At 44.5% G+C, this 17778-nt stretch overlaps 1 protein-coding gene across 3 annotated transcripts in view; it reads left to right on the top strand.

Moving 5' to 3' along the window:
• The first annotated feature begins 1110 nt into the window (after positions 1 to 1110).
• The window catches only part of PWWP2B (PWWP domain containing 2B), a 35890-nt gene continuing 19222 nt past the window's right edge, over positions 1111 to 17778 (top strand). The window contains exons 1-2 of one of the 3 annotated variants that reach the window (XM_066621606.1): positions 1111 to 1149; positions 4931 to 5350. In XM_066621606.1, the coding sequence (XP_066477703.1) occupies positions 5208 to 5350 (143 nt within the window). In that variant the 5' untranslated portion in view covers positions 1111 to 1149; positions 4931 to 5207. Of the gene's footprint in view, positions 1150 to 4930; positions 5351 to 10065; positions 10256 to 17778 lie in introns of those variants that run through there. The other 2 variants (XM_066621608.1, XM_066621607.1) reach the window with 2 other exon arrangements.

The raw sequence follows: 17778 nt of genomic DNA, 5'->3' as shown, positions 1-17778 counted from the left end.
CTTGCATTTGTTGTCCTGGGAGCTAAACATGATAATATTTAAATGCCTTTTTTCCCATATGTTGACCACCTCCCTATGTTGACCAATTTCCTCCAGTCCCTTGGGTGGTCAACTTAAGGAGGTTCTACTGTATTTATAAGTAATAATAACCAGCAAAAAGACCCTCAAACATTTATTTCCCTATATTTACACAAGCTTGCAAACTGCTGGAGCTGAGATCTTTGCAGGGTAATTAGCAGCTACAGTATCAGATTTCTGAACAACCGCAGGGCTTCAGGCAAGTAGTTATCTGATCTTCCCATCACTCTTTGGCGACCCACCAAAAATCAGGTTCCAAACATAGTTTGGGAACCACTGTTTTAGAGGCCCTAGGGGCTGCTGCTTGATTTAAAAATGCCAAGGGATGTGGCTATAATGATGATTGAGCAATATAATGAATATCGTCCCCCCCCAGTAGCAGCTTGTTTAACTTTCGATGTACATAGCCTAATCTAGCCTGTCAGTTTCACGAAAATTGGGTTTTGACCCACTGGTGGGTCCCTGACCCACAGTTTGAAACCCACTGCAGTAGATGGCTTTTTTATGCAAGCCTCTTGGCTTGGGCCACTCCATCTGCAACACAGGGAGAAGACAGACTTATCTCACAGGTTTGCTGCAAGGATTCCACCAAAATAAAACCAGTGGAAAATGCAGTGCAGTGCAAGTGATGTATCATGATGTTTTTGTCATGTTGAGCAAGTGTACAGAGTAGCAGGGCAGAGGTGTTTGAAATTAAGAAATAAAGACTCCGGTGATCTCGCAAGTGACCATAATTGGTGCTTTCTTCTGTGTCCAGCTGATTGCGCTGCAATATCTGGACAGGAGGGCAGCTTCCTGCAGCCAATAGTGGCCACATCTATCTGAGGTGAGTTTTCAGGAATAACTAGTCAGGATGGGCTTTAAGCTGTCATCCTCCACCACAATAGCCTGCTACAGCTTCTCAGCCAGAAGGCGGAGCTTCCTTACTGCTGGAGCGGTCAGTTTGAGGATGGCAATGCAGCGAGCAGCCACTAGGGGGCGCATGATGGAAACGAAACCCTTCATTTGGTAACTACACCGAATTGTCAAACATTGTCATGGTTAAAAGAGCTGGAGACAGTGATCGCTCAGGTAACGTGAGCCACAGACTTCATTCTCTTCATTATTTTTCTGTGCATTTGAGTGCCTTTCATTTGCTAAGGTAGAATTCATACTGCTTGGATGATTTTTCTTTCCCTTTCTAAATGTTGCCTGGCTGCTCTTTTTTTATATAACTACCCAGATCCAGGTTACAGAGATTGTGGGATAACTTCAAATGAATAAAGCTAAGAGATCGTCTTACCTTCCTTTAAAAAAAAAAAAATCAAGATTAAAATGTGATCAAAAATATCATCTGCTCTCCTGTATGGAGTCTGGAGCAAAAGCATTTTAACTTGGGAGAACCCACCCGCATAATTTGCAGAGAAAGTACAATGAATGTGTCTGTCACAAATGAATAGCTTGAAATGTATCAGGGGAATGGGAGGTTTATCTGCCTGGTGCTGAATTTGCTCATTTGAGGGCCTGCAAAAGAATTTGTTGGCTTTCTTTAAGACATGGGATCTGATCAACCGTGTTTTGGGAAGGGAGACAGAAAAGCTTTTGGTTTTAAAATCACCATCAGTTAAGGCTCAGTAAAGAAATCAACATGTCATCATTTTAATTTTAGCTCTAACATAACATGATGCTTTTCATGCATTCCTTTATTACTTATCCTGTTTCTCCTTAATTTTGAGTAGCCTCTGTTTTGGTGGGCACAAAAATCTTATTCAAGAAAGTGTAATTTTCTTTAAATGTATGCAAATGTGTTTTTCTTTGCCATATGCTTGCCTTTAATTTGATTGGAAAGTGTCTGAAATTCTTCTTTTCCTCCAAAACTTGAATACTGACTGTTGAAGTTTTCAAATGCTACATTTCAATGAGCTTTGCAGTTCATCTGGATGTTATTTACCTGACAAACCTGGGTCAAATACTGCACTTTTTTTTACAACATTGTAGATTTATATCTAAAGAGTTAAAGCGAGAGTGGCAAGAGTAGGAAGAGATGGTGACCTTGGACCCCTCTTGAATGCAAGAAGGGCAGTTGTCTTCCTTTCTTTGTTGCTCTGTGTATAGGCCTGAGAGAATCCTAGACAAAACCATGCGGTGTCATTCAGTTCTAAAAAAGATTTGGATATCCCTCATTCACCCACAAGTGGAGGCCTCCAGGTGTAGCTAGACAAAGCCAGCAGCTTTAACCCTTCATATATTTCTTAAAGCCTACATAGTTCCTGATCAAACTGTTTTTACTTCCTTATTACTTAACCAGAGCAGGCCCAGAAAGGAACCTGGACTCTTCTGTTTCGTTTTTGCTTCACCATTTGTGACTGAGAGTAAAACTGCTGCTGAATTATAAACTGGACATGGCAATGGTGATTTATGAACATGTTTGTGAAAGTAATTTTTCAAAAAAAAAAAACAACAATTTTTTTGAAGGGTGTTTGACACATGTTTGGGTCATGAACATAGAGGAGTGTAAGTTATACTTTGTTCTCACCATGAACAAAGTTTAACTCACACCCATCCAAGAAATTTTGCTTCTAAGTAATTCTTAAGGATCAGTGTGTCAAATCAAAATAGTCTATGTTTTCACTGCTGTACCCCCTCTTTGAAGTAAAACATGTAAAAGCTGCAGTCTTAGCACACTTAATTCTGAATAGGTCCTATTGAACTCAGTGACATTTACTTCTGAGTAAATGTGCCTAGGCCTGGGTTGTTTGCAGCCCCATGTAATTTATCCAGTTTTGTTTGTTTTGCTGCTCTGCAAACTATGGCCACCTCTTTTCAATACTGTATATCGCCTAGTCATAAAACCAAACATTATTTGTTTACTGGAAAACTAAAATAAACAAAGTATGACCCTAAGGCTGAGTAAGCCCCACTGAAAATAATGGGGCTTACTTCTGAGTAGAAATGCATATGATTGGGCAGTAAGATATGCCTGAAAGCACCTTCTATGGAATGAGCCTTACTTTTCAAGTGAATATGTTTAGAACAATAATGCAACCAGACACCTGTTTCTTCAGATTGCTTACCCAAAGCAGCACATGGATTTTAATAGGATTACTTGCAGTAACTAGCCTGTGCACTGCAAATTGAATGGGGTGTGTTGTGTATAAGAACAGATGACATGCAGCACAAGCCTGTGCATGTTTGCTCAGAGGCAAGTTCTACTGCATTCAGTGGGATCTACTCCCATATTTGTGTGCATATAATTCCAGTTTGCACATGTACTTGGAAATAAGTGCTACTGAGCACAGGGAAATGCACTTCCAAGTAACATGCATAGGATTGCTGTTAAGTTGCTGTCCTGTGTGCAATTATTTGAGCGCAAACCCTATTGAACATAATGGGACTTACTTCTGAGGAAACATGCATAGGGTTGGACTGCTGTAAAAAAAAAAAGAACTCTGGAATTCATGTCATGAGCAAGAAAGCTGGGCACAAATCTGTAGGCTTGTTTAGCTAAGTCAGACATCCTATTTTGGGATGAGTCTTTTTTTTAACCCATTTCTTGCCCAGCCCACAGGTGTACACATTTGATCCCTGTTGCATATATGCAGCTTTGGGCAGAAATGGCATAAAGCCTTTAGGAACAGCTTAGTCTTGAAACCAAGCAATTTGCCTTGGATTTGCATTTGAAATCTCCCATGTAATTTGGAGAAAGGGGCCCTCTTATTATTATGCTCAATTGGCCCCCACTCAGACTGTAAAAAAAAAAAAAAAAGAGCTCCCTACTAACAAAGGAGACCAGAGACCATCCACCATTTCTTTGAGAAGTACAAACCCCTTTTCACTAACTGGTTAAGTCCAAGCCCCTGTATCCAAGTTCAGTACTATGATTTAACCCATATTTGCCCGACCCACAAGTGTACACATTTGGTCCCTGTTGCATATATACACCATTTGGCAGAAATGGCTTAACTGTGTCACAGATGGAAATGCATTGTAAGGGTCTTCTGCAATAAGCAGGCATCACACGGCTGCATCAGGAGCAAGTAAGGGCCCAATCACAATTGCCCAGTGCTGGTGCTGCTGTTCCTATGGGGTATACACTGCTTCTTGTATTGGGGAGGCAGTCACAGAGGCCTCCTCAAAGTATGGGAACGTTTATTCTCTTACCTCCTGCCTGCATTGCAGCTGCATGGGTGCTGGAAAGTTGGATAGGATTGGGCCCAAAGTGTGGGATTTCTGAGCAGAATCGAGCAGGAAAGGCTGAAAGTGCTTTCCTACACTTATGTCAGTATCTGAAACTAAATCTTAAATGGATCCCCTGTATGCGTAATCCTGATCTCCAGAAACGCTTGGAGGAGCACAGAGACTACCTGTCTTTGATCTGCAAGCAGGAGAGATACCCTCTGTCTGTGCGTGTGTGTGGTTTTTTCTTCCCCTGAAGAGACATATGAGAGGAAAAAGAAATAACTCACTGACTGTGAGCTTGCATGGAAATCTTCTGGATTGCAAGTGGGGTGCGTGTGTGTGTTGAATTCATTCACTCCAGGTAAATATCCGCTTGAGGGAGGAGGGGGAGGGGAGACACACTGTTTTCGGCCAAAGGAATGAGTTATTGGGGGGGGGGGATCAGAAGGGAAAAGGGAGAAATGCATTGGATTTAATCTCGTTGGAAGGTGTTACAGTTACAGTGCAAGGACGGAAGCCCCATAAGCGAAGCTTGGAAAGCCATTGGAGCCAGCAGAAAGGGAATGCTTGGGGCAGAGGGACTGGGGCAGGCAGCAGGCCTCTTTCCTGGGGGTGAGAGAACAACTCTTCCCCCCTCCCCCCCCGCACCTTGCTTGCCCTGCTACAGTAACCCTAATGTGGCCAATTGTTTCAGGATTCCACCGTGGAACGTTCCCGGGAGGGAAGCATTGTGACGTCAGCGCACCTACTAATCCTCCCTGCTGAGGGGGAGCCTGGAGCCATGAGGTCATCGCAGCGGACAGTGTCGTTATCCCGAGAGCAGTAGCAGCGTCGGCGGCGGCAGCAGCAGCAGCAGCTTCGGCTTCCACGGTGCGGGGGAGGGGAGCTGGCCCGAGCAAGGCCGCCTGGGATCCCGCAGCCGCACGCCAGCTGCAAGCGAGGCGGCCGCCGCCGAGTTCCTCAGCGAGAGCATGGAGGAGGCAGACGCGAAGGAGCCGCAGGTCGGCTCCTGGTTGCCCGTGCTGGTGGAGCAGATGGTGAACGACACCCTGGTGGTCACCTTGAGCTGCGGGGAGAGGCGCTTCACGGGGATCCTCCTGGATTGCACTAAAAAGTAGGACGTTGCATTGCTTGGATTGGGGTTTTCTCCCCAAAGAAAAGGGGGAATAAAGCACCACTTTTAAAAGGAGGGGGGTTGCAGAGGAGAAGTTTGTTGTGTCCCCACCCGGGCCTGCTCGCAGGAGAGGGCAGAGCAGCTGGGCAGGAGGGATTAGGCCCTAATCAGATTACAGTGTTAAAGTTGCATGGCACATGGGAGGGGGGAAGAGGGATCGCCTTTTCTCCCCCCCTCCTGGTTTCATTTTCTCTTTGAAATCCAGCCTGGAAGAAATTCACAGCAAAAAAAAAAAAAAAAAGCCCAGCTTTGCCAGTAGAGTGGAAAAGGCGCACCGTTTGCGCAACACACCAGGCGAGCCCTGCACAGTAGCCCTGCTTGGGTGACGTTTTCAGGCTTCCATCGCCTGTTCAGTGTGCAGGCTGTTGAAATGAGCCATACTTTTTATGGGCAAGGCGCTCCAGAAGAAGGTGTGTGTGGGGGGGGGGGAAGGGAGGAGTGTGAGGGGGTGGGCAGGCAAGTTGCCTTCGTTTTTCAGCCATCAGGCTGGGCCTGGAGTGCTGGGACAGAAAATGCTAACTTTTGCTAAAGTTCCCCCCCTCCCCTTGTGCTGCATGTGCACCATGCTCACCTCATGATGTCACATGCTGCCATAATTACAGCCTTCTTTGTTCAAAAATATTGCACATTTCCAGCAGCCTAATTTTGGGTTCGAAAACTGCCCTAGCTTGCTCTCCTTATCCTGTTTTTTGTAGGAAAAAAAAGTCAGGGCCTCCTAGAAAATGCATGAGTGTCAGTAACCTTATATATGTTCATCTGTAGGCACACATACACAAAGGGGAACAGCCACACTCAGTCCTTTCACCCTCCTCGCCCCCACTCCATTGAAGCTTATGATCTTTAGTGAAATGATTGCGGGGGGGGGGGGGAGAAGGCTAGTGCCTGCACAAACATAAGGAGAGAGTAATTACATCCATGTGTAATATTTCAATCTAAGATTGCCTGCTTTGCAGCATAATGAAAATGAAAGACCTACATGTGCATAACGAAGAAAACCTAATAGCTGGTTTAAAGGAAGTATAGGAAGTTCTTTGATAAAGGAAGTGTGTCTTTAAAAAAAAAATTCCAGAAGAAGCATTCAGTGAAGGAAACTTAGCAGTTCCATTACCTAGAGGCTGAAAGGCTTTTGTCTAAATAACCTGTAGTATCCTTCATTTTCTCTCTCATGCATACAGCCCTTTTTTTGGACTAAAACTGTGGAAACGTCTTTGGAATACACCCTCCTGCTTGAAATTGGAATCCCAGAACATCTATGGTGAAGATCAGGGGGGTGCTCTTCCAGTGTGGGATTTTCTTCACTGTTCTGTTTGCTGAGTGGAAATAAATGTCTGTCACTTTTAGAGACCCCAGATTCATTTTCCTTAAGGAGGACAGTCTTGGTGATAGTGTCAGTATTTTTCCCCCTAGCAGCATGCAGCCATTAGCCTCTGATAATTATCCTGCTGGTGTTATCTCATAATTAGATATGTCAGCGACCATTAATCGCAAAGTCATGTGACTCTAACATGGTTTCATGTCGGTTTTGACATAGATATAATTTGTTTCCATGTGTGAAATTTGCTCTCTAGTGAACAATATAATCTGCTCACTATAGGTTTATGGGGCACTCTTTCTCTCCCCACCCTTTCCCCATTGTCCAGGCAGCAAAGTTGTGTCCCCAACCTTGTCAGGTGGCCAGAGAAGCCCTTGCATTGTGTGACCAGCCATTGCTGCAGCTGTATTGATTTCTCTCTGGCACTTGAGGCTCAGAAGCAACATAACATGGGCATGATGCAAGGGGAATTTTTGCAGGAGCCCTTTTGAGACAAATTGCAAATGTGCAAGAGCAGAAAGCCCTGCTGATTTCCACAGAACAAGCATCTGAGAAGTTTCATGTTGGTTTGTTCCCTGAGGTCATGCTGCTCTTCCAGGATTTCTGCAAAGTCAGTCTGCCTCTTCTCTTATGCAGCTCCCACACTTTGATGATTTCTAAGCTTTTTTCCCTCCTAGACTCATTGTTCCTTCAGATTCCACACACACACACACACACACACACACACACACACACACACACACACAAACACACACCCCTTTTTTAAATATACCAGTAGAAAGGCAGGCCTGTGCATCTCTAAGCTAAATCTTGCTTTTGATTTTTATGCAGTGAATAAGGCCCAGTTAACCTGCTACAGCACTTTTCATCCTCTCTAATCTGCAGCCATCATTTATTATTTTGTAATAAGGCACTCGGTGCTGTACAAAAATGGTGAAACCCCCACAATTCCCTGTCCACAGACTTGGAGTTAAAAAAACCAACTAATCAACACAGATATTGGCAGCTCTTGGGATTTGACACTGCAAAAGTGGAAGATGGAGGAGTGTGATTTCAGGTTGTTTAAATAAAATGTAAAGAAATGTAGTTGCATCTCCTGGGTTTTGAGCTCTTCTGGCCTGCTTGAACAATAAATGTAGTTTTTCCAAATAACACAGCAGAATTGAGGGGTTTGGAGAACCTGCTAATTTTCTTAGCTGGGTTGGGCAGTAATTTTTCCTAGCAGACTTGCTTGAGCCTTCCTGGATAAAAGGAATGTAAGCCAAATCTTTGGCTTGCTTTTCAACACAAGTCTTAAATGGCTTTATCTCTTGTTTTCTTTTCCAAGCCACCCAGAGAGTTCAGAAGCTTGCTGCCTGTCCACTTTTGATGGTGGTTTTTCTTCTCCTCCTGGTTTATCTAACCTCTTTTTGATCTTTCTTTTCAGTAGGACTAAGATGCGCCTCATTCAGCTTAACACACCTTTTCCCCAGACATTTAAAGCACTTGCCACATGCTCAAGGTTGATTTAGTTGACCAGTCAGCATATTGCCCACTCATTTCTTAGCAAGCCAAGACCATTAATAGTTGCTTGAATGTGACATGGTGCCCTAAAGAAGATGAAATAGGACCACAAGGAAGAGAAAATTCAAAATAAATGGAAGATTTGCATTTTATCAGCATATAGAAAGTGGAGGGGAGATGATATGCAGGAAGTTGTGCAACTAGAATAGTAACAGGGTAGCAAAATGTGTATACTATGGAAAGTATAAGGCCAAGTAATTATAGTTAAAGATGGCTGTAAGGAATAGATGAAGGAAGGAGGGGAAACACCTCCTCTGCAGAAAGAAATTATCTTTGCCTCTCATAAGGTGTGGCTTGGGAGAGAGATCTGTCTTCTTTCAAATGCCATATGTGTGCATAGGACTTACTAATTGCACTTATCAGAGGCTGCCATGAAAACTTTTGAGTCACTTCAGAAGGCAGCTGGACTTTCAGCCAGCCATTTGATGACATAGTTTTGTGTGGCTAGCAAGCTCACATTTTATGTTTTCCACTTCCTCCACCATTGTTAGATAGTTCCTTTCTGAATGTGTATGTGTTATAGTTGCAGCAAAAAAATAACATTTGGGTCCTACCATAGGCAGGGGTCCACAAATGTTGGCTTAGCTTGGTGTTACTCAAACTGTGAGGCGTGGCCCACCAGGAACTCAAAGGGGAGTCCAGGGATGTCCTCTCCCAGTAATACAGTCACACCCCTGGGCAGTGTCCTCTTTTCTTTTTTTAAAGCAGAAGAAAAGGGAGTTGCTCAGCTGCGAGAGTGGCTGCTGCCACCCTACCCTCTTCCGAGCATGCTGGGCTTGCAGTCCTTAACCCTGGCTGATCCTTGTCTGGTTGGCTGCTAGTGCCCAGACTTCTCATCAAAGTGAAAGCTCTCTTTTCAACCCCCTCCCTCTTCCACTCCCCCCTTTCAATCTCCAAACCTTCCCGCTTTCCTCCCTCTCCCCAAATAAAACGCTTCCTATTTTACCAGTCACCAGGGGTCTTAAAGTTGTTTCCATGCAGTTGGCAAAGGGGGAGGGGGGAGAGAGAAGCACACACTTTACTTGACCAGGAACAGAAAAGGAACAGTTTTTAAAGTGATTTATTAATCTTGTTGTTTGACTGAAGAGGAAAGGCTGTGTTTTTAAAGTGATGAATCTTGCTATTTGAAGGGAATACTTACCAGCCATTGATGAAGTGATTGCCAGCCCAGTCCTGTCCACACTTTCCTGGGAGTACGCCCCATTGACTCTAATGGGACTTACTTCTGAGTAGACATGCATAGGCTTGAGCTGTGCATCTCCTAGTATAGGGGACAAATCAGCTTCCTAACCAAACCCTTATCAGCTCTGATATATTTTCATGGTCTATTTTTGTTTTCCCCACCAGCTGCTGGAAAAATTTAATTTCGTTAAATTAATAAAGGGTTCCGTCCTATCCAAGGAGAATGGGAGAAATGACTAGTTGGATTGGGGTCCACAGGGGTGTGTGTGTGTGTGGCGTTGGTCAGACTGGTTGTTCACAAAGTTCATTTGATAAAACAATTCTATTTGTATGCTTACAAAGTTTAAAAAAATGAGTCCTCCTGGACCAGACAAAATCTACCTACTCCAGCATTCTGTCTCCAACAGTGATCAGCAGCTGGTCGTTTTATAAAGCATGTATATTGCTGTGTATTAATAATATAATTTTAAGATGTGCATTTAATTAATGGTATGGTTAATATTAATATAGTTAATGTATATTTAATATTTAATATTATAATAAATATATTATATTTAATATAGTTAATATTTCTGGTCACTTCCTGTTTAATGATGTCACTTCCAGCCCTCAGGAACATGATGGGGAGTCATGGCCAACAGCCACGGGGGTCAAGGAAGCCACTGGCTTAGCTGGCTATTTTTTGTGTTCACCAGCATTCTCCTGTCCCTTTCCGAGGAGTCTGGCATACACATAGGGTTATGGAGAATGGCAAGGTCTTCTATACTTTGTGCTGGGGTATAGAGAAGGTAAGGAAAAGGGGAGTTTCTGCTGCTGTGTAGAAGAGGTTCCTGCTGTTATTTCTGTTTATATACCATGGTGAAAGTGAGAATTTTGGGCGTGGGATCCCTGTAGTTCTTGGCATCTGGCTTGCTAGAGGCACTTTCACCTGGTAAGCTGGGTAACAGAATGCATAAGCTGTCTGCATATGGAGGTATTTGGAACCTTCCTTGAATCTAACCTCCTTTTTTCTCCCACACCCCCAGAAATTCCAGATAATTATTTGAATCAAACTAGTAAGAGATGGTCTTCTGTCCCACCTATTCCTCTTTGTGGCCAGAATGGTCACAGCAAATCTTCACTGATTCTGTGCAGGGAAAAATGAGTATTGGGGAAGTCTTTCCTCCCACACTTTTGGTTCTTGATATAAAAACTGTCTGACAAACTATTGACCAGCCACCTTGCCTGTATTTTCAGTAGCTCTCCACCTCTGCAAAACCACAGCTTACAAATATAGGTGGCTCCCCACCTACTATGTGAAGTTTTCATTTCTGTTTTTAGCATATCATGAGCAAATAAACTTTACAGCCTGGTCTTAAGAATATTTACTCAGACCAGCACATTCCACTGAATTCAAGGTGACTTACTCCCAAGTAAACATATACAGGTCCAACCTTGTTATACATGGATTTTTTATACACGGATTTGACTCAACACAGATGGCCACTGCAAATGAGAAGGAATGTGCTGATCCCTGGAGAAGGGGGAAAATGCACCCCTTTAAAATCAGTTTAAAAAACTGAACAGTCCTTTCACAATAGCCTCCTTAATGAGAGAGGGGGGGCAGCTGGCTGACAATCCATCAATCCTCCTCTCTCCAGGTGACCCCTCCCTTCCCTCTGAGCAGTGAAAGAAAGGTGATCACTTTGCATTGGTGAAGGGAGGGGCTGAGGGAAGCAGAGGACTGATTGATGGATTGTCTTAATGACTCTTATCTTACATCACAAAGGTCAGAAAGGCTGTTTTTAAATCACCTGAGCAAAGAAACTTTTTAAGTTGATTTGCTATAGTGTGTTTTTTGCCATCCACCTGAGTGTTTGGAATGGAACCCGCACGAATAATGAGGTTCAACCTGTATAGGATTATAGCTAAGACCTGTTCTGGGCCACTCTGATGTGATGATTCTTTGGATACTGCCACTGGTCCAGAGGAGTTCAGGAGTCCTCCCAGCTGAGTGGGCCCTCTAACAGATATGGGTCTTCTGCCAGTGCCTGACTTGCCAACCTCTGATGTAACCTTAGGGCTTTGTTAAGAGGATTTCAGATAGTAGGATCTCTGTACTTATGGTGCACCAAAAAATAACTGGGAACAAAGGAAATAAGGCTAGATATACTACATTGTGGGATAGATGTGAAATAGCAGATAAGACACAACCCAGTAACTCCAGCCTTCTGCTTTCCCAGACTGAAATAGTGCAATGGAGTGAGCACTGAACCTGTGGTAAGTGGGAACAAATGATTGCTTCTCCAACTAGTTACAGTCATCATGAAATATGCTTTTAAGTGGCTACAGTGTGACTTGTCTGAATCTAAAGCCTTCTTCTTGGTAGGCCAAGTCTATTGAGTTCCTATTGGCTGCGGGATGTGGATAAAACTTGTGGGGCCTCTTTCACTCCCCCCTCCTCTGTCTTGCAGTTGGGGCAGACCATTGAAGTGTTCAGACCACAGGTGTAAGTTAGCCCAGTACTCTCTTTTTCAGTGTTCTGTCTCAGATCTTTTAATCCAGGAAAACACTGCACCCACAGTGTTATTGTGAAGCTAAATTGAAGATAACCAGGTCTATCTGGGCTCAACAAATCCCACAGTGTCCAGAAATTTCATCATTACACCTAGTATTTTTCTAATCATTCACTATGGTGCTTTTGCAGCAATGGAACACGTGTTCTGCCGGCACAGAGTTTAGTTAGGATTGGGCCATACAAGATTTTGGGGGCTGTTAAGACATAAAAGCCTAAAAGCTGAAGAATTAATCCGGCTCCATATATCCAACCCAGATTTGTCAAGCCCTGCCCCATGTGCTTGTCTGTATTCCCTTGGAGAGTAAGACAGTATACTTTCTAAGTGACTTTTAATTGTGGTGATTCTGCGGTTTTAATGTTTTAATTGCTTTTAATATATATTGTTGATGTTGTTAGCTAACTTGATAAATAGGTCCAACTGGTACACAAACCTAGATGTAAAATTTGCTGTGAATTTTGGTGTAAGGGTGGGGCCTCCTGGCAGCATTGCCAGCATAAAATCGCTGAGTTCTGAAGCCAAATAAGCCTACTCACCAGGGTCAATTCAGGACCTTAGGAGCCTGTAACTAATAGGAATTTCCAGACTTCGTACCTTCTGAACTTTATGATGATTAAGGGTGTGAGATGCTAGTACAGTAAAGCAACGGCTAGTCACGTATGCGACCTTAAGACAACTGCAAGATTCTCCTACTGCAGGTTGTGTTGGAAGGGCTACTTTGTTACATGCAGATATTAAAATCGTGGAAACTGTTTTTTCTATAATTTGTTGTTGTCACTCCTAATGGGTACATGGGAGAGAGAAGAGCCCGGGCTCAGCTCTTTTGAATACCAGGCTTTGGCATTTGTATAATGAGGAAAGTGAACCTGAGCATGTAAGAGTTTATTACCCTCACTACGGGATAGCTAGACCTAGTCACATATCTAGATTACAGAAAGTGCTTGAATGTCCCTAGGAAGCAGGTTTGATGCCAGGCCTCTCACTTACAGAGTTAAGCACTGAACAAAGCAGAAAATGGAATGAGAACAGGAAGGAGGTGAGAACAGAGAAGACATGCAATCAGTTCTCTTTATATGCGAATTTGCTAGCTGCAAATTTGCTTATCCCTGAGGGTAGGAATTGCTAGACAGGCAGAATTGCTACCTTTTCTCCTTATCCATGCCTCATTATTGGCTATTCAGAGACCTTCCAGAGGCTGCAGGAACCTTCAGAATGGTGGCTGTGACCAGCACAGACCCCTTTAAAATAGCCAGCAGAAGCTTCTACCACTCATTTTCAAGGGGTCTTCCCTGGTTGCAGGGAGCATTCTGAAGGTCTCTACAGCCTCTGGAAGGTCTCTGCAGCATTTAGAGATATTTTGGCACTTCCTGCTGCACTCTACTGGCTTCCTGAGGGTCTCTGCTGGATTCTTCTGATGCCAAGGAAGATATCCCTTCCCTCCCCCTGGGTACCCCTTGAACCTAACCCCACTAATCCTATAGGGTCAATGGTTCATTATTTGCAAATTTGCTATCCACTGGGGTTTCCAGAAACCTAACCCTAGTGGATAACAAAAACTGACTATTAAAAAAAGAAAGGTGTGCTGTGCTGAAGAAGTATTAACCATTTACCTATGGAATCCCAATGCTGAACCACATCCATATGTATATTAGACCTCTAATGTGGAATGTGCCTTTTAGGGTGGAATGTGCCTTTTGGAAGGACTAGGCCTAGTTATTAGCAGGTTTAGCTGTTCCGTAGGCAGAGGTTCAGATACCCGTAGTTATTTAGCATTGCAGGGATTGCATCTGTCAACTGGTACTAGAGGAACAGATGATATCTTGAGAAAGTTACTTTCCCAAGGTAGAGTATATATTGATGCTGGGCTTGGGCAATGGGTGATACATGTGCATGATATATACATTTTATATAATGGATCATTTTCATGTGCTAAGCCATGTTTGCTGAGGCCCGTTTCTGTCTTTGAAAAATATTGATCTATAGTAATACATTTTAGTGTTGTATACAATGGATTTGTAGGATTTGGTGTGTTCCCCTTTAATATAGTGTTGCTTTATTTAGGATAACTTAAACAAAACCGTAATTCCATTTAGCCCAGTTCATCTCTGCAGAAACTTAAGGTCCATTTCTGTAATTAATCCAGCCAGATAACTCACTCCTCTTGTTGAACCTGCATGAGCATTCATTTCTCAAACGGTGATTTTGCATAGTGGGGTTGGGTTGCGTATATGCTAATTCAGACTTGAACTAGGCAAACTGGCCTCTGGTCTTCATACTCTGGAATGCTTGCAAGTACTGTTGAGCCACACACAAATGCATAAAGGAAATGCCTTGCCCTGACTGAAGAACGTGGCACACATGTCTAGCTCCTTGAAGAATGGAAAGACAAACAAATTGTGAAGATCTTTAATGCTGGTGGAATAACATGGTAAAGGGGGGGCACATTTCCCAGAAGGGGGCAGCAGGTTCATGTTTCTGACCCAGAAATTTCATGGGGAACCTTCTCCATTTTCAGGAAATACTATTTTGTGAGTGAGCAAAAGGTGGTGGTCTTGAAGGCAATAGCTGTATGTTCCTTCTCTTCACAAAACCCCATCTCTCTAATCTGCAAATCTTTATCCTGATCTTGGCAACAGTTCCCTCTTAGGATGAAAACAGTTCACTGAAGTAATTTTTTTCTCCCAGCTGAGGCACAATTGAGGGTATTGTTCTTTTCTTGAAGGCAGTTTTTATACCACTGCCTTCAGAAGCAGACCAGTACTCTACACCAGCATTTCTCAAAATGTACTGCTAGGAGCCCTGGGTTCCCTAAGACCCCTTCAGGGGCTCCATGAGTGTCCCATAAGTTGTTCTCTGTCTAGTTTGCTCAACTGTCCTTCCTGCCTCCTTTGTTCATGGCTGTCCATCCTGCTTCCCTTCCTGTTTCAGCTCTTTACTCAGTGCTGTGCCACTCCACACGTGTGCCAGTATGGAGTTGCCCAAGACTCCATGCATGCACTAGCAGGGCTCCCTGAAACTCCTTTTAGGGGCTGGAACAGATCCCCCATGGATACCAAGGACCCACTGTATAGCAGAAGCAAACAGCAATTGAAATTAAAAGGAGCCCGAATAAAAGCAATTGCTTATCCTAACAAGCTTACCACAACAAGGCAGTTTTTCTCTGTCTGAAGACCAGAAGGGCTTTTGGAGTCCTGCTTTTGGAGCCCCTTCAGGCAACTATGGGTGCCCATATCTAGTTCATTTTTCAAGGATCAGCTTTGCCTAAACCCACTCCAAATTTCTCTCTTCTCCTGGGGCCTTAATTTAATGGGACCCTGTGATGTCCATCTTGGGGGCGGAATCAAGGGGTGCAGTGTCTACTGTGCGGTCCAGGCCGGCCCAGTCTCTCCCTGACTGGCGCAAAGAACGGGGAGCCGCAAACAGGGTTTTGTTGACCTTTTTTACTTTTGGTTTTTACATTCATCTGGGGAGCCCCTGTTTCATCACAGGAACCTTCGGGGCATTCCCCCTACAGTGCCAGTTAAAGTCCATAACAATCCCCCCAAAAGGGGACCAGTTACCTCACGGGTCCCCTCTCCAGTAATCCTCACCACGAGTTGTGCAGGGAAAGTTGTGCTCCCCACTGGAAGGTCCATACGCCAGGGCAGTCTCCTTGGAACGGGAGTTGTTTGGGGTGGGGTCGAAATTGCGTGCTCATCCCCTTCTCAATTCCCCAGGTCGTTTCTGGCACAGTGGTCACCAGGTTCCTGGTTCAGCCAGTTGGGGAATAGTCCTCCCCCCAAGTAAGTGGGGTCAGGCTAGATGCACTCCTGGAGTCCCCTCCTGTTGGAGTTCTCCAATAGCCCTGGGGAAGCTCTCCCCTCTTTGGGCCATAGTCTCTGGCCTTGGCCAGCCTGTGGCTGCCTCCAGGCTACCAGAGGCCCAGCCTTCCTTCTCTCCTCTGCCTTTTCCCTCTCCTCCCTGCTGGAGCTCAGGAAGGTGCTTCCTCCCACAGTGGCTACCTGGTCTCTTCTTATCCTCCTGGGCAGCCCTTCTAGCCCTGTCTTCCTGATCTTGCCTGGGCCTGAGATCTCAGGTCCTCCTATTGCAGGCCCCACCCTACTTGTTAGAAGGGGTAGCTGCAGCTGGGCTACCCTGTCTCTTGGGAAGCTTCTGCCCCAACCAGTGGGTGAGTAGGCTGGCTGCATCTGTGGCCCTGGAGACTTACCCTCCCTGGGTGGCTCCTCCCCCCTTCTTCCTCATCTCACCTTTCCTCGCCCTTCCCGGCTGTGGATCGCCACCCAGGGTAAGTCCCTGGGTGACAGACCTCATGGGAACTTAGAATGGGAATCTCATTTTGTCTTCTGCTCTTCATATTGGTGCCAATATCTTGGAATGTATCCCCCTGAGCGCTTTCCACATGCGCTGCCTCCGACGCATCCTCGGCATCACCTGGCAGGACAAAGTTCCAAACAACACAGTCCTGGAACGTGCTGGAATCCCTAGCATGTATTCACTGCTGAAACAGAGACGCCTGCGTTGGCTTGGTTATGTCGTGAGAATGGATGATGGCCGGATCCCAAAGGATCTCCTCTATGGAGAACTCGTGCAAGGAAAGCGCCCTACAGGTAGACCACAGCTGCGATACAAGGACATCTGCAAGAGGGATCTGAAGGCCTTAGGGATGGACCTCAACAAGTGGGAAACCCTGGCCTCTGAGCAGCCCGCTTGGAGGCAGGCTGTGCAGCATGGCCTTTCCCAGTTTGAAGAGACACTTTGCCAACAGTCTGAGGCTAAGAGGCAAAGAAGGAAGGCCCATAGCCAGGGAGACAGACCAGGGACAGACTGCACTTGCTCCCGGTGTGGAAGGGATTGTCACTCCCGGATTGGCCTTTTCAGCCACACTAGACGCTGTGCCAGAACCACCTTTCAGAGCGCGATACCATAGTCTTTCGAGACTGAAGGTTGCCAATATACCTATCCCCCTCTTTCTGCCTCATCCCCCATATCCAACTTTGAGATGTTTTATTCCTACTAACATTTTAAGAGCCTGTAGTGCCATTTCATCTCTCCCTTATATAAACCTAGTTAAAAAAAGTTTTGTTTACAATTAATACATGTTCATTTATAAAAAGATGCATTTACAAGTAATACTGGTTTAAATGAATACCAGTAATTTTTTAAAAAGCATTTTTTTGTGTAACTTTTTTCAGCAGGGGGTGATCTCACGTTCAGGGTTGTCTTCCTTTCCGGTCAATACGGTAGTAATTTTTCTGCTTTTTTATTTGTATGCTTCTATTGGTGTTTCTCAAGCTTGTATAGAAATGTTATTCTCAATTCAGGTCTACGTGTCTGCAGTCAGTCCTTTGAAGCAATTGGAGGGCAGGCATAATTGGCTTGAACAGAGCATAAGTTGCTAGTGACCTTAACATTTGAGGCCCAATAATGTATCTTAGTAGGCTAATTCCAAGGTGACACTTTTATGGGGACCTGTGACCCACATTGCATAGGAATGTTTTCCCCAGGCACAGAAACTGCACTCCCGATTGCAGTTGCTACCTGGATTTGACCCCTAAATTGCAGACCTGAGGACAAGTAACTGGTGCAGAGCTGAGACTTCAAGCACTGGCTGCCAAGGATGCTTTAGTTTCCCTGCACTACACCTCAGTCAGCCAAATGACTCGTCAGCTGTTTTCTTAGTGTCCTGATAAAATGGCAATAACTTGCAACTTCCTCCGTGTAATACATTTTTTCTGTACTGTGTATGCAGGTTTTTT

This window comes from Tiliqua scincoides, chromosome 3 (genome assembly GCF_035046505.1).
Source record: "Tiliqua scincoides isolate rTilSci1 chromosome 3, rTilSci1.hap2, whole genome shotgun sequence".
Taxonomy (NCBI): Eukaryota; Metazoa; Chordata; class Lepidosauria; order Squamata; family Scincidae; genus Tiliqua; species Tiliqua scincoides.
Note: the sequence above shows the minus strand (reverse complement) of the source record. Positions and strands in the feature narration are given on the sequence as shown.